At 23.5% G+C, this 18,529-nt stretch overlaps 2 protein-coding genes across 2 annotated transcripts; one reads left to right on the top strand and one right to left on the bottom strand.

Moving 5' to 3' along the window:
* Window positions 1-2,752: 2,752 nt before the first annotated feature.
* Window positions 2,753-3,244, bottom strand: HO173_011032 (uncharacterized protein; the record flags this gene model as incomplete). Its single annotated transcript, XM_037312916.1, has 1 exon — window positions 2,753-3,244. One exon carries the CDS (start codon window positions 3,242-3,244, stop codon window positions 2,753-2,755), a length of 492 nt encoding a protein of 163 aa, XP_037160148.1.
* Window positions 3,245-14,709: 11,465 nt separating this feature from the next.
* Window positions 14,710-15,333, top strand: HO173_011031 (uncharacterized protein; the record flags this gene model as incomplete). The annotated part of the gene is made up of 1 exon (XM_037312915.1): window positions 14,710-15,333. The coding sequence occupies one exon, from the start codon at window positions 14,710-14,712 to the stop codon at window positions 15,331-15,333; it is 624 nt and encodes a 207-aa protein (XP_037160147.1).
* Window positions 15,334-18,529: the final 3,196 nt, after the last annotated feature.

Here is an 18,529-nt window from a genome sequence, read left to right as displayed (position 1 = left end):
TCTAACTATTAAGTATAAACACTCTCGGAATTATACTTTTTTACTAAGTTATTAATACTATTACTACTATAGCTATTACTTTTATAGCTATTATTATTATAACTACTATTAAAATATAATTCTTATATATCTTAACGAGTAAAGATTTATAAATTAAATTTATAATTTTTTTTTAATTAGAACTATTAAGTAAATAGATAAGCGATCTTTAATAAGCGAACTTTAATAAGCGAGCTATTCGACTATCGAGCGAACTTTAATAAGCGATATTTAAATTCCTTACGCTTTAATAATTATAAAATTAAATTTAAAAATTCTTTTTTTATTTAAAAGCCTATATTTTATTCTATAATTTAAAAAAAAATCTTAAAATTTTAATAGAAGATAAAAAAGTTATTCTATATATTAATAATATATATCTATTTTTTTAATAAGAGAGACGCGGAAGTGGAAGGGATTTTAATAATTATAGACGCTAATTTATTTATTCGCGATAACTTAATTAATCTAATTAAAGAGCGTAGTAATTTTAAGTTTATAATTAGCTTTATATATATATTTAAGATTTTTAAGCTTAACTCTATCTTATTCTATTATATATATTAATTATATTTAAAATCTAGTCTTAACTAAAGAGATTATTAATTAGAATAATAATTAGAATAATTACTTATACTTCTAAATATAGAAATCTTAATCGAGATATATTATATATATATTATTTTATACTATAATATTATAATTATACGAGTTTAAATCTATAAATTAAATTAATAATCTATTTTTTAATTAGAGCTATCGAGTAAATTTAATAAGCGAAGTTTAATAAGCGATATTTAAATTCTTTATCTTGAAATAATAATAAGATTAAATTTTATAATTTTTAAACTATTAAAATACGAAATTTACGCTCTATAATATATATAAAAATTTAAAAATTTTTAATAGAGAATAAAAAAGTTATTTCGAATTTAAATAATATATATCTATTTTTTTTATTAGAATTATCGAGTAAACTTTAATAAGAGATATTTAAATTCCTTATCTTTAGATAATTATAAGATTAAATTTCGTAGTTTTTTCGTTATTAAAAAGCGTAAATTGCGTTCTATAATTAAATTAGAAAATCTTAAACTTTTAATAGAAATTAGTAAAGTTATTAAATAACTAAAAGTAAAGTAAGAGATTTTAATAATTACGAACGTTAATTTATTTATTCGCGATATCTAATTAAAAAGCGTAGTAACTTTAAATTTATAATTAATTATATATATAAATTTAAAATTTTTTAACTTAGCTCTATCTTATTCTATTTTATATACTAGTTATCTTATAATATATATCGTTAAAATCTCGAAGTTTATATTAAAAATAAGATATAATATTTAACTCTATTTTTATTATACTCGAGTATTATATAATATTACTTAATATAGAATATCTTATAGAATATCTTATATCTTTTTAACTAGTACTCTCTATTATTCTTTATTAAACTATTATATACTATTATAAAAGTCTTTTATTTATTATAATAACTTTTTATTTCTAATCTCTTATCTTATCTCTTATATCGTTTTTTTACTCGATTATATTAATATATATAAAAGAATAAGATAAAGCTAAGTTTAAAAATCTTAAATTTATATATATAGTTAATTATAAATTTAATAAATCTACGCTTTTTAATTAGATATCGCGAGTAAATAAATTAGCGTTCGTAATTACTAAAAAAATAGATATATATTATTAATATATAGAATAACTTTTTTATTTTCTATTAAAATTTTAAGATTTTTTTTTAAATTATAAAACGAAATATAAGCTTTTAAATAAAAAGAAATTCTTAAATTTAATCTTATAATTATTAAAGCGTAAGAAATTTAAATATCGCTTATTAAAGTTCGCTTAATAGCCGAATAGCTCTAATTAAAAAATAGATATATATTATTTAATTTTAGAATAACTTCTTTATTTTTTATTAAAATTTTAAGATTTTTTTTTTAAATTATAGAACGAAATATAAGCTTTTAAATAAAAAAAGAATTCTTAAATATAGTCTTATAATTATTAAAGCGTAAGGAATTTAAATATCGCTTACTAAAGTTCGCTTATTAAAGATCGCTTATCTATTTACTCGATAGTTCTAATTAAAAAAAAAATTATAAATTTAATTTATAAATCTTTACTCGTAGTTTAATAATAAAATATAACGAATTCGAGTTTATAATTAATTATATATATAAAAAAGAAAATAAATCTATAAAATAAATCTATAATCTATTTTTTTAATTAGAACTTTTAAGTAAATTTAATAAGTAAACTTTAATAAGCGATTTTTTTTTTTTTTAAATAATAATAAGATTAATTTTTAAATTTATAGATTAATAGAATATCTAATCTATACTCTATAATTTAAAAAATTAATTAATTAATATATTAAGAAATTATTATAATTTAACTCATATATGTATGTGGTGTAAAAGTTATTGATTATTCTATGTGCCTGCAGGGCATATATGTGCGGTGCCAAGCCTACGCTGGTGGCCCTATGAGTATCCCTGAGGCATCTCATGACAATTGCCCACAAAAAACAGAGAAATGCCATGTCCTCATGGCAAAAAGTATGCATGCATGTGTGAGTTTTCGAAATGCTGGAAAGGAATGGAGACACCAGGCCAGTTAGTGGTATGAATCCCACGAGTTCTCCTGCCGCAGTGAAACCTTTCGAAATAGCTATCAGAGCAAGACATCAGACGGTTTCAATTCGTCCAAATATGCATCGTCCGATGTCCTCCTGCAGAGGCCCAATTGGCTGTGATCGTCGCAGTAGATCCTCCTCTTGTGTCGTCATTGCAGTGATATACCACAATGTGATATTGCCCAGGCTTGCAGAGATAGCAGGCCAAATTGTAGTGTCGTTCTCCGCCTGCTGAGTGGTGATTTGACGTGGAACCGTGGAGAGCATATGACGTGGGATTGTGGAGAACTGAGCCGTGTTCTTGCTGATGGTGGCCTTGTTGTCGCTTGCTTTCTCCGCAGTGTTCTCCGCATTTGCCTGCTGCAGTTCCTCCTCTTGCTCCTCCTCTTGTAGAATATCAGACTGAGTGGCTAGCTGAGTGACTTGCTGAGCTGATAGGGTAGGTAGTGCTGACTGAGCGGCTGGCTGAGTAGGCCTAGATCGAGCTTCCAATGCTTCCAGTCTTATACACATGGATCTCATCATTTCCATCATTTGTGTCATTTGTTTCTGAAGCGAGGCGAGTGAGGTATTATCTGATTGGCTGGCTGGCTGTTCCTGCTGCTATGCTCTTGGGGTAGGATGAGGCATGATGATATCGATAGGCCTATCGAAAGGATCGATTTGGACGTGGGGTTTTGGTCAAATGGTACTCGATGACCAACGAGTGTATGTGAGGGCCGGCTTGGAGCGTTGACAATTGTTAAGGAATCATTATGGTTTGACTCATATATGCAACAACTTTTACACCACACACATATATGAGTCAAACCATAATGATTCCTTAATAAATCTTAAGGTGTTGCTATCAATTGTTAAGGAATCATTATGGTTTAACTCATATATGTGTGTGGTGTAAAAGTTGTTGATTATTCTATGTGCCTGCAGGGCAGATATGTGCGGTGCCAAGCCTACGCTAGTAACCCTATGAGTATTCCTAAGACACGAGTATCTTATAATATAATAGAAAATAAAAAAGTTTTATTAAATTTATATAATAGAAACTTTTAAAGTTACTAATTACTATTATAAATAGTAATTATTTAATCTCTATAGCTCTACTTAGTCTCTATTATTTATTATCGAAATAGTAACTTTTTTCTACTAGTTAATAGTAACTTTAGAACTTACTATTATACTTAAATAGTTACTATTTAATATTCTAAAATCGACTCTAGCTTAGTTAAATATCTATATCTCGTTTATATCGCGTTTATATACTCGTATCTTCTATAGATAAACGATATTTAATTAAAGAATATATTTCGAAGAATATTTAGCTATTTACTATTTAATAGTAAGATACTTTTAAAGTACTAGTAGCTATTTAATGATTTTTTAATAGTAACTATTTAATAGTAAAATCGAATATTAAAAGTCTATAATATATATTAATATTTTTTATTTAAAAATATCGACTTAATTTAATAAGCGAACTTTAATAAGTAATATTTAAATTCTATATTTTTAAATTATTATAAGATTAAAATTTATAATTCTATTATTATTAAAAAGCGTAAGCTATAGATTATAATTTAGAAAAAACTAATAAACTTTAATAGAAGATTATTAAATTTAAGAGATAGCTAAAAGTAAAAAAAGAATATTTTAATATTTAATTAAAAAGCGTAAATCTATTAAATCTAAAAATTTCTAACTTAATTCTATCTTATTCTTTTATATAATTTACGAGTAAAGATTTATAAATTAAATTTATAATCGTTTTTTTTAATTAGAGCTATCGAGTAAATTTAATAAGCGATCTTTAATAAGCGATCTTTAATAGTAAGCGATCTTTAATAAGTAATCTTTAGTAAGCGATATTTGAATTCCTTATCTTTAAAGAACTATAAGATTAAATTTTAAGATTAAAATTTTAAGATTCTTTTTTTATCTAAAAGCCTATATTATATTTTATAATTTAAAAGAAAGATCTTAAAATTTAAAATTTAAATAGAAGATAAAAAGGTTTATTCTAAAATTAAATAATATATATCTATTTTTTAATTAGAGCTATCGAGCGAACTTTAATAAGCGATATTTAAATTTCTTACGCTTTAATAATTATAAGATTAAATTTAAAAATTCTTTCTATATTTAAAATATAGTTTTATAATTAAAAAAAAAATCTTAAAATTTTAATAGAAAATAAAAAAATTATTCTATATATTAATAACGTATATCTACTTTTTTAATAAGAGAGACGCGAGAAGAGAGATTTTAATAATTATAAACGTTAATTTATTTATTCGTAATAATTTAGTCGATTTAATTAAAGAGCGTAGCGAACTCGAATTTATAATTAACTATATATATAAATTTAAGATTTTTAAGCTTAGTTCTATCTTATTCTTTTATATATATTAACGAGTATAGATTTATAAATTAAATTTATAATCTATTTTTTTAAATTAGAGCTATCGAGTAAATTTAATAAGCGAACTTTAATAAGAAATCTTTAAATTCTTTATCTTTAAATAATTATAAGACTAAATTTTCAAATTCTTAAATAATTAAAATATCTAAATTACGCTTTATAATTTAAAAAAAAATTAAAATCTTTTAATAGAAAATAAAAAAGTTTATTCTTAAATTAAATTAAATATAAATCTATTCTTTAATTAAGACTATTTAATTAGAGCTATGAAAACTTTAATAAGCGATATTTAGATTTCTTACTTATTAATAATTATAAGTTAAATCTTTAAAAATTTTAAAAATTTCGAAAGCGTAAATAACGCTCTATAATTTAAAAAAGAAATTTTAAAATTTTAATAGAAAATAAAAAAGTTATTCTATTAGTAAATAACGTATATTATTTATTTTTAATAAGATATAGATATTAAAAATTTATTTAAAAGATAATTAAATATTAATTTATTTAATTTATAAAACTATATTTTAAATATAAATAATATTAATTAAAATAATAGTATATTAAGTTATTATATTTAAATAAAGTAAAATATATTAATAATATATAATATTAGAAACTTAATAATATATATAATAACTCTATATTATAGTATAAAGAGAATACTATCTATATAGAATTATTATAAGTATAGACTTTATAGTAAGATAGAAAGATTAAAAGATCTTAATACGCTAAGTTTAATTAGGCTATAATATAAATAAGATCGTAAGATTATTAAAATCGTAATATTACCCCTCTCTTTAATTTAAAGCTTCGACGATAACTATTATATAGTAGATATCGATCTTATAAAAAGTATATCTAGATATATATAAAGTAATATTCTTAGATATATTAACTTAGTATTTTATTATAATATTAAGATCTTTTTATAAGTCGATATAGCTACTATAAATTAATAGCGCTAATAAAGAAAATTATTCTAAAGATCTTTTAAATAATAAATAAAGATTAATAGCCTCGAGGTAATAATAATAAAAGTCTACTATTAGATTTAAATATTCTACTATATTTATAAATAATTATTAGAATAGATTTTTCTCGATCTTAAGGTCTCTATATCTAATTTTATATATTAGATATTCTCTCTTACTAGTTAAGAAATTATTCTTTTATTTATCTAATTTAAATTAAACTATTTCTTTAATATTATAGATTTTATTATCTTTATTAATATCGATAAACGATAGCGAAGGCTTAATCTATTTTAATAATAAGTTATTATTATTGAGATATAATAGCTATAAATAAAAGATAGAGTAAATATTATTTATAAAAATTAAGAGTTCTAACTTATAAGCGAAATTATTTAAAGCTTTAATAATTTTAAATAATTTGAAATTCTTATAATTTAGTAATTTATTAAGATATATAATTTTAATATTTCTTTTATTAAGTATAATTATATCTTTAACTTTAAATTCTAATATTAAAAGTTAATAATAATTAGCTTATTTCTTTTATAAAGCTTATAATTATTTAAATTAACTTCTTAAATAATTTCTTATAATATTTATCTTTTTAATAAATCTATTAGCTAATTTAATATCTCTCTTCGCTCTTTAATTAGCGAATTAATTTTAAAAAATAAAGAATTCTATTTTTAAGCGAGGAATATATTCTTTAATAAAAAGAAATAATAATATATTTAATAAGGCGTTCTTATCGAAGTTAATTTCGAACTTTACTATTAATAATAGATTTATTTAATTATCTTAATTATAATTAATATAAATTTTAAGATATTACTTTAAAGTAATATTAGCGTTCTTTATTTATTTATTAATTTTAAAATAAAATATAATAAAGAGTTTAAATTTAATTTTAATTCTTTTATATAGTCTTTTTTAGAAATATATTATAAATTAAATATCTCGATCGAAGATAATAATAAATAAATATTCTTTCTCTCGCTATATAAATTCGATAAAAAAATAAACTACTATCTTTACTTTTAGAGAGTTTAAAAAAATAAATTTCTTCTTCTTATTAAGTCTATTTATAATTATTATAATATATTAATAAAAATATTTATATCTAAGATAAATAGATAATAATATAATAAAGTTAATAAAAATATCTTATTAATATTATTTAAGAATAAAAAGAAATTTAAGTAGATCTTATTTATTCTTTTTATAAGTTTTAAATCTTTTATAGATATAATAGCTCTTAATATAGCGGGTAATAAAAAATTCGTTATTCTTAATTAATAGTAAAGTCTACTTATTTTATTATAGATTAATAATCTATTAATATAATCTTTAAATAAAGAGTTATAAATATCTCTAATAATTTTAATTTATAATTCGAGAATATTTAATATATATAATCTATTATTAATATATAATAATTTATTATAAAGATAATAATTATCTAATTTTAGCTTAAGATTATTCTTAATTATTTTAAATAATAACTTTCTCTATTTAGATATCTTTAATTAAATAATTTTTTAAATAATATTATTATAATTATAAATATTTTTTATTTAATATAATAACTTAGAAGTATTAATAGTAGAGACTTCTCTTAATTCTTCTAAGAACTTCTCTTAAGAAGTCTCTATTAAAATTCTTAATAATAATTCTTTATTAGACTTCTTATTATTAATATTATTTTATTTATTAAATTTATATAATATTATAATTAGAGAGATAATATTTTTTTTTATATTATTTAAAAGTATAATAATAAGATATATAATATTCTTAATATCTTTATTAAGATTATTATTTTTAAAAATTATATAATATTAATAATAAATATAATTATTATTCTTATTTTTAGATAGATCTTTTACTTATTAAATAAGACTATTAGATTTAATACTTTATTTTCTTAAGTAATAGATAATATAAAAGTTAAATTCGAAAAGAAACTTTATTTATCTTATTTAATGAAAGTTAAATTATTTAAAAAATATAAAATATTATAAATTCTTATAATTTAAAATAATTTTAATAAAATTCTTAATAAAGATATTAGCTAGCTTAAAATATTATTTCTTAAAAACTTATATTATAATTATAAGTTTCTTATTATAAATATTATAATTATACTCTATAGAAGATATCTTTTTAAAGAGAAATATTACGAGTCTAAATATTTTATCTTTATCTTCTTATAATAAAATAATAATAATTATAAAATTAGACGCGTTTATTTCTAATTAAGTCTTTTTATTTAAATTAAAATAAATAAATATAGAGATAATAATAAAAGCTTTCTTAAGTATTTTAAAAGTGAGTTATTTAGAATATTCTTAAGTCTATAAATAGATAAAGTCTTTCTTCTATTAAGTATAAATAAGATTTATTAGAAATACGGCGATTTTAGAATATCTTATAATAAACTTTTAATAGAAATTAGCGAATTTTAGAAATATTTATATATCTTTAATATATCTAAATTTCTTTTATTAAATAATAATCTTAATTTTCTTTATATTTATTTCTACTTCTTTTATAATAATAATTAATTCTAGATATTTAACTCTAATAATATAAAAGTTATATTTATTAATATTAAGATAGAGATTAACTTATTAAAGTTTTTTTAATATCTTTTCTATATATTAAATATATTTATCTTTAATATTATTATAAATAAGAATATCGTCTAAATAGATAATATAGAATATATTTAAATATTCGCGTAAGATATTATTAATAAATATTTAAAAAGTAATAAAGATATTATATAACTTAAAAGATATTATTATATATTCGAATAGACTATATCGAGTAAAAAATATAATTTTTTTCTTATAATTCTTTTTTACTTTAATTTCGTTAAAAGCGACTATAATATCGAATTTATTATATATTCTTATCGCGTATAATTTAGCGAGAGTCTTTTTAATTAATAGAGAAGTATTTTAATTAGAAATAATAAATACGTTAAGAGCTCTATAGTTTATATATAATCTAAATTCTCTATTAAGTTTCTTTATAATTAGAATAAATATTATATAGAAAAAAGTACTTAATCTAATATAGTCTTTTCTTAATATCTTATTAATATATTTCTTTATAATTAATATCTAATCTCTAAAGAGTTTATAAACTCTTTTCGATAATAAAATAGCTTCTTTTTTAAGATATATTTTATAATTAATAAAGCGATAAAAGGAAAGTTTATTAGTTTTAATAAGATTTTAAATATCTAGTTATTTATAATATATTATAAAACTTATTCTTATAACTATTTTATAATTAAAGATTTCTTTTTTAATTTATAAAAGAATTTTTTATAATCTTTTATTATAATAGCGACGATATTAATAATAAACTTTACTTTCTTATTAATAAAATTAAAAAATTATTTAAAATCTTAAAGCTATATAATAATAATTTAATTCTCTAATTTTTTAATTATCTTAATAAAGATATAGATAAAGATCTTTATTATATTCTTTTTTTTAAATATAATCTTTACTATATAATTTAAATTCTTTTTTAAAAATTTATTATTACTTTAAATAATAATAAATTTATTATATAATAAATAGTTAAATATATAATAATCTAAATTAAATATAATAATTCTAAATTTAAAGAATATATAAGAATTATATTATTCTAGTTATAATATTTTTAAAATAATATTAAATTATTTTAATAAGATAATTAAGTATTAAAGTTCTTCTATATAATCTTTTAAAATAAGTTTTATTAAGATTATATATATAATATTAAAAATAAAAATAGATTTATTATTAATTAATTATAATTTATAAAATTATATTAATATTATTTTAAATAGCTTCTTTATTTTAATAAAAGATATATTTATAAAGCTTAATATTAAAGCTTTAATATTTAAAAGATAATTAATCTTAATCTATTTTATTAATATAATAATTTTTCTATAAAAGTTTAATTAATATTTATTTTATAAAGAGATTTTAATAATAATAATATACGCGGATAGAGAGATAAAAGCGAGTATTCTTTCTATTTCTAACTCTTTAATTTTTATATATAAGACTTTTAAATCTCTAACGGCGATTTAGCTAAGAACGTTTAATTTTTTAATTCTTATAATAATTTAATAAAGATATTCTTCTTAATATTAACGGCTTTTAGAATTATATTAACTTATTCTTTTATTAATAAATCTATATTTTTATATAGAGTATTATTATTACTAAAATAATATTTAATCTTTAAATATTTAAAATATCTATCTTCTTTTTAAATTCTATTTATTAATAATTTAAGATATTTATATTTTTATATATAGAAATTTTTAATAATAATATTATTATTTCTTTTAGTAAATAAAGTATTACGCTAATTATTTGAGAGAGTAAAATTTTTATAATTATTATTAGTTTTATTAATTTCTTTCTTACTTTTTAAATCTAACGTATTATTAATAGCTTAAAGATTTATATTTAATACTTATAGAAATATAACTAATTCTTAAAAAGTATTAAAAGATTATTTTAAAATTCGATATTTTAGATATATAAAGATTAATTATTTTAAATTAAATATCTTATAAATATTAATAAATTTTAAGAGAGTAATAGCTATAGAGAATTATATATAGAAGTCCTTAAACGATTTCTTCTTATCTATTACTTCTATATTAAATTTAAAATTAAATATCTTAATATTTAATTTAATAATCTTATTATATATTTCGAATATATTATCTAATTTATTAATTATTTCTTAAATAATTTAATATAAATCTAAGATATCTTTATTTACTCTTATTTTAATAATATTATATATAGTAAACTTATAATAATCTTATATATAATCGATTTTTTTAAGTTTAATAAAGAAGATTATAGCGCTTTATTTAAATTTCGCTTTAAGATATTAATATTAGCTATTTTACTTATTTTAATTATTAATATTATAAAAATTCGAAACGTCGAGATATTATTTATTTAATTCTATATTCTCTACGCGATTCGTAATAGAGATATAATATAAATTTCGATAAATACTATTAATAAGAATACTCGATTAATAAGATATAATCTTTATATTCTTTTTATCGAAGTTTTTTAAATTAGCTAATATATAAGATTATTACTTCTTTAACTATTACTCTTTATATCTTAAGTCTTACTTAAGTTTTTTATTTTCTTTAATAAGTTTTATAATATTAATACGATATCTATTATGTAAATCTCGAAGTCTATTATTAATTTCTCGCTTATAAAATAATTAATTATTATTATTACTTAGCTAGATAATAATTATTAATATCTTTATCTTAGCTTAAGCGATATTATAATTAAATTCTTTATTTTATTATTAAAATATCTTAATATTACGATTAGTAGTTTAAAAGCTTTCTATTAATATTTTTAATTTATTATATTAAATATTAGAAGTTTTAATAGCGCTTTTTATAAAATTCTATAAGTTAATAATAAAGATAAAGATTATAATTAACTCTTCTTTAATAATATTTATAAATTATATTTCGATATAATTTAAATTAGATTTAATAATATATCTTCTAGAGATAAAACGCTTTCTCTTATATTATATAAATAATATAATAATATTTAAAATCTTCTTATTGAAGTTCTTAAGTTTTTCTAAATAATAATATATTTATAACTTATCTATAATGATTTAACTTTAAATATTATCTAAATTTAAAATTAAGAGATTTATAGCTAATATTAAGTTAATAAAAGTATAAAAGAAATTTAATTTAAAGTCTATTTCTTTTAATATATTAAAGATATTTATTTTCTTTAGATTCTTATTTAATCTAGTTAGATTAGCCTTTATATAAATAAAAGACTTTCTTTTAAATAATCTTTTAAGTAGTAAGCTTCTTTAGCTATAGCTATTAACTTCTTAATAATATACTTTCTTCTTAACTATATATTTAATATAATTAATAAATAAATCGCTATCGCTTTAGAAGAAAGATAGATAATATTATATTAAGAACTTAATAGTATATATAATAACTCTATATTATAGTATAAAGAGAATACTATCTATATAGAATTATTATAAATATAAACTTTATAGTAAGATAGAAAGATCGAAAGGTCTTAATACGCTAAGTTTAATTAGGTTATAATATAAGTAAGTAAGATTATAAATTATTAAAATTTATATAATTAAAAAATTAATTAAAATTATAAAAAATTATTAATAATTACTTAATAATATATAATATAAATTATTAAGATACATTTAACTAATTATTAAGATAATAAAAATAAAAAAAATATATTAAAATAGAATTAATAAAATTAATAAAATAAAAAAGAAAAATAAAAATAAATAAATAAAAGAATATTATTAATTAAACGCGTTTAATATAATTATAATATTGCTAAATATTAATTTAAGTTACTTATTTCTAACTTAAAAGAAGTATATAAAAAAGAATAATATCTATAACTTAAGCTCTTTTAAAGAATCTTCTAGAATATTTATAAGTAATAGTAGATAGCTATTAAACTCGCTTATAACCTCAATTATTAGTAATAATGAATTTATTAAGAAATAATTTAAGAGTATTAATAAGGACTTTAAGAGATAGATAAAGAGATATATATATCTTAAAGCGTTTAGATAGTCGCTTAAAATAAGATAATTAAGAAAATTAAAAAAAGATATATCTTAAAAGATAGTATCGCTAAGTTAAATTACTATTACCTCGAGCTTAAGGGGGTATAGAGAAGAACGATAACTATAAAAAAATATATTTTTAAACTCTTTTTAAGAGTTTTTTAACGCGTTTATAAGTAGTAGTAAATAGCTATTAAGCTCGCTTATAGTCTCGATTATTAATAGTAATAGAATTTATTAAAAGATAGTCTAAGAGCGTTAATAGAGACTTTAAGAGATAAAGAAAATAAATATATATATCTAAAGCGTTTAATAACGTTTTCGCGAGAAATATCGAAAATAAATATATTTATATTAGTAAATTAATAGAATAGTAAAAGAAGAATAGTTATATAAATAAATAAAAGTATTATTCGATTTCGAACGCGTATAATATAACTATAAGATTTAAATATTAATTTAATTTATTAATAATAGATTAAACTTTAGTATTTTTATATCGTTAGAAAGCGTATATTAAACTCTATAATTTATTAAATATAAAGTAACTATATATATAGTAAACTAAGTACTTTTAGAGTATAAAACTTCTATATATAAATTTTTAATAAGAGAGATGTAAAAGAGCTATCGAGCTAACTTAGTCGGTCTAATTAAAAAGAGTAGCGAACTCAAATTTATAATTAACTATATATATAAATTTATAATTTTTAAGCTTAGCTCTATCTTATTCTATTATATATATTAATTAATATATATAAAAGAATAAGATAGAGTTAAGTTTAAAAATCTTAAATTTATATAAATAGCTAATTATAAATTTAAGATTATTACGTTTTTTAATTAGACTAATTAAATTAACTAGCTAGTCCTTTTATAGCTTTCTTATTAAAAATTTATATATAAAAATTTTATACTTTAAAATAACTAGTTTTCTATAAATACTATTTCTTTTATAATTTTATAAATTATAAAACTTAATATATATTTTCTAACGCTATAAAAATAATAAAGTTTAATTTACTATTAATAGATTAAATAGTTATTTAAATATAATAGTTATAATAGTTATATTAAACGTATTTTAAATTAAATAATAATTCTTTTATTTATTTATATAATTATATTTTTTTATAATTCTATTAATTTATTAATTATAAATAAATTCGCTCTTAATATCTCTTACTTAATATATTACTAAGTATTTAAAATATATATTTTTTTTACTTATTTTTTAAATTTCTTATTAATATCTTTAAATTATTTTTTAATAAATTTATTACTATTAATAATTAAGACTATAAATAAATTTAATAGCTATTTACTACTACTTATAAATATATTAAAAAATTCTTAAAAAAGCTTAAATAATTTTTTTTTTTATATATTCTTTCTAAGCTAGTAATAAATAAATTAAATTAATATTTAAATATTATAATTATATTAAATATATTCGATTTAAATATATATTTCTTTTATTTATCTTTTAAATTCTCTATTAATATCTTTAAATTATCTTTTAATAAATTTATTATTACTAGTAATCGAGGTCATAAGCGAGCTTAATAGCTATTTATTACTATTTATAAACGTATTAAAAAACTCTTAAAAAAAGCTTAAATAATTTTTTTTATATATTTCTCTTAAGCTAGCGATAGATAAATTAAATTAATATTTAAATATTATAATTATACATCAAAAATTTGTATGTAGAAGTTTTACACTCTGAAATAACCAGCTTGCGACAGATGCTATTACTTCATAATTTCGTAAATTGTAGAGCTCGCTTTACGCTTTCTAACGCTGTAAAAATAATGAAGTTTAGCCTACTATTGGTGGATTAAAGTAGACATTCAAATATGGTAGTTACACGAAACGCGTCCGGGATCGAATAATAATCCTTCCACCTGTTTATATAACCATTCTTCTTCCACTATTCTACCAATTCTACCAATTCCACCAATATGAATACAATCGTCCTCGGTACCCCTCGCCCAAAGGTTACTCAACGTCTAAGGCACATACACCCCTTTTGCCCGCCTCTTAGAGCCCCTACTGACGCCCCCAGGCCACCCCTCGGCGAATCCGCTACTGCTGGCAATCGAGGCCGCAAGCGAGCCCAACAGCTACCTACTACTGGCCATAAACGCGCTGAAAGGCTCTTTAAAAGAGCCCGAACGGATACGTCCTCCCCTACAGATTCCTCCCAAGCCAGCGGTGGTGCCTTCCAACCCAGCGATGCTACCTCCCAAGACGCGTCTTCCTCCCCTATCCGTTCTTCATCACCCTATTTTAAAGCCTCTCAACGCGTGTTAGATCCTAAACATCGTCAAGAAGAAGCTCCTAAACGAGAGGAAGATACTATCGAAGACCCTCTATTACGAGACCTACCACCAGACTTCTTTAACAACGACTCTTTCGACAGCCCACGACCTTCCAACCCACCTTCCAGCCCTTATTTGGGTCCTACTCAGCCTCCAGCAAGGCTCGCCAGCTACACCGCGCGTCACCCATATACCACAGAGCCTACACGGCATAATTTAAGTCCCATAAACCAGATTTGCGACAGCTACGGCGCGGCGTCATAAAAAGATAAAACCGCCGGGTGGTGCTACAACAGCGGAAAGACTAAAGTCGATACACCTAAAACAGACATCGATCAAGAAGTAAACGATATAGAACAGGGCCATAAGAACGTCGAAACGAGTACAAATAATCCGATCAACCTCAGCGAGCATGCCATTAATCAAATCCTCCATTCTTTAACGCCAAGGACCTTAAATTTCACTAATAATTACAAAGAATTCCGCCGCTACAGCGTTTAGTATAATAATACAACCTCTATAGCCTTACAGCAGATTACTATCAATCATTCAATCGCCCCCTACACGTGTAAAATCCAGAGAGCGATTACTACTTATATACCTACCCTAGCGCCTCCAGAGAGCGAAAAATCGGTCTTTAGTCAAATCTATATTATAAATAGTATTTAAGATTAGTCCATAACACGGTATAACTTCCTCTCGATCGCGTTTCTCGTACTGACTTTGCTAGGCATGGCTACTATGAACGTACCAATCAGACGCTTCACCGCAAAATAGCTGCAATCCTCAGAAGCATCAATCCGTACATCACTGCCCTCAAATCGATGTCCGAAAAGCTGGAGGCCGATCCAGGTGTACGGGGCTATAAGCTACTTCATGAGAACCCACGGCACCATGATCCGCGCACCTACAATCGTCCTACTTCAGATGAGGTCGCTATCGCTTGGGAGGGTGATGTGGATAACCCACTGGGCCTACCTGAGGCTAAGGATGTCTTGGTAGAGGCTCGAAGTGGTGAGAGATTCAGTGTTCCATATTGGCATCCAGCCTATATGCCCTTACGCTATCCCATTATCTTCCCATTCGGCGAACAGTCATGGCATAACAATATACCCAATGCAGGCGTTGCACTGGGTGGGAGCCTCCTTGCCTACCGACGCAGCAATGATGAAATCGCCCCACGAGTCAGTGGGTAGTGGAACGAACTACCGGCCGAGGTAGCTCTATACGAGTAACGCTTATCTCATATTATAGATCTATTCCATTTATTCCTTCTATTCTATCGGTCGCTGACTTCCCATAGATATATAATGCAGATCCGTCCTGGCAAGTTCAACCGCCTCCTCCACTGCGGTAGACTGCTACAGCATTTCGTCTGCGATGCTTATGTGACTGTCGAAAGTAATAAACTCTATTGGCTAAAGGTGAATCAGAAGACCATTCGGGCCGATACCTATCAAGCAGTCGTCGATACTTACGTCGATAAAGCCACCACAGGCGATCAGGCTGGTAAATAACGCATCATCCTCCCTTCCTCCTATTAAGAAAGCCTACGGTTTATAAAACAACTCTATTAGGATATTATTACCCTGTCCACCAAGTTCGGCCGGCCGGACCTCTTTACGACTTTCACCTGCAACCCAAAATAGACCGAGATTATTAAAAACCTCCTACCCGGCGAACGCGCCACTGATCGACCTGATCTGATTGCTAGGGTATTTAGACTAAAGCTGAAGGCCCTTATAAACGATATTCTAAAGGGGAAGGTGCTAGGTATACTCTTATTCTTCTTACCCCCTATTATAGTATAGTAGCCCTCCCCTATCCCATCCAATAGGGTAGCTCCTTAGGCGGTACATCAGTTAGGCGGTCAGTGCAGGTTATAGTCCCTGGGGGTACTTCTGGCACGGTTCAGCCTATTATACGCCGTAATTCCTGCCGGTTAGCCCTGCGGTACCGTTTATTTTTTTTTTCACCCTCATAAGGGCGAAGCACGGCCGGTTGAAATGTCGATTAGCCCTAACCCTAACTGACTTTGCGGGCAACAGGTCGAGTTCCGGCCTATGCCTACACCATTAAATTTTAAAAACGAGGCCTACCGCATGCCCACATCCTTATCATTTTACACTCTAAAGACCGATTCTTTAGCGCCGCTGAGGTAGACGTCGCTGTCAGTGCTGAGATCCCTAATCAGAGTCTGTTTCCCAATCTCTATGCGACCGTCACCAGGTGCATGCTTCATGGGAACTGCAGCCAGTATGCTACCAGCAGAACAGGTACTGTCCCACCTTGCTGGGACTCAGATAAGGACGCATGCAGCAAGCGGTTTCCGAAGAACTTCAGCGACCATACCGTCTTTAAATCAGACTTCGAGTACCCCATATACCGTCGACGTAAACCTATTAAAATACCAGACGATAAATCCAAGCAGAATTGCTGGGTGGTACCCTACAGTCCCTATTTGTCGGCCAAGTATGACGCTCACATCAATGTAGAGATTTGCGCCAACGTTAAAGCCTACAAATATATCTTTAAGTATATTTATAAGGGCAGCGACCGGGCTAGTCTTCGGATAGAGCGTGAGGGCGATGCAGATCAGGACGATGTAGGGCCAGACCAGGTGGACGAGATTCAAGAGTATCAAGACGCACGGTGAGTGGGCTCTGCGGAAGCCTATTGGAGGATTTTTAGCTTTAAATTACATAATCACAATCCTCCTATCGAACGGTTGTCCATCCACCTCCCAAATCAACACGGCGTGACATTTGATGACGATGATGACCTATCCCATATAATCGATATAGAATATAAACGCCAGATTAAGCTAACAGCCTTCTTCCAACTAAATTAACGGCGTCGGCAGGGAAGACGAGTAGAAGACCTCTTCTATACCGATCTACCGGTGCAATATATCTAAAAAAAGAATAAGCGAGGCATATTCGAATGAAGTCCACGTCAGAAGCGCAGGGGTACTATTGAAAGGATGTACTATATTAATCCGAACGCTAGAGAGCTCTTCTACCTACGGTATCTCCTCCTAAACGTATCGAACCCTATATCCTTCGAAGACTTACGCACGATAAACGGTAATATCCTTCCTTCCTACCATAGTACCTATATAGTAAGAGGCTTACTTCACGATAACGTCGAATGGAATTAAGTATTAAATGAAGTAGCGGCCTAATAGGGAGGATACGCCTTACGGGGTCTCTTCGTGATGATTCTACTGTAATGTAAGCTTGGTAACCCTCTAGATCTATAAAATAATCATAAATTGAGGTATATAAGCAATTCCTTCTTTGCCGGGTAGAAATACTTTAAGCGTAGTATAAATAGCTTACCGCGCTAACGGTGGTATTGAAATATTACAACTTTTTTTAGTGTGGTGTTTCTTTTTTTATACACCAAAACTTTTCGCGCTAGGTGTATTTTTCCTTGGTAATTTCTTTAATGAGTTGAA

This window comes from Letharia columbiana (genome assembly GCF_014066305.1).
Source record: "Letharia columbiana isolate WasteWater2 chromosome Unknown Sc0000055_s1, whole genome shotgun sequence".
Taxonomy (NCBI): domain Eukaryota; kingdom Fungi; phylum Ascomycota; class Lecanoromycetes; order Lecanorales; family Parmeliaceae; genus Letharia; species Letharia columbiana.
The sequence above is the reverse complement of the archived record's forward strand: the minus strand, read 5'-3'. Positions and strand labels throughout refer to the sequence as shown.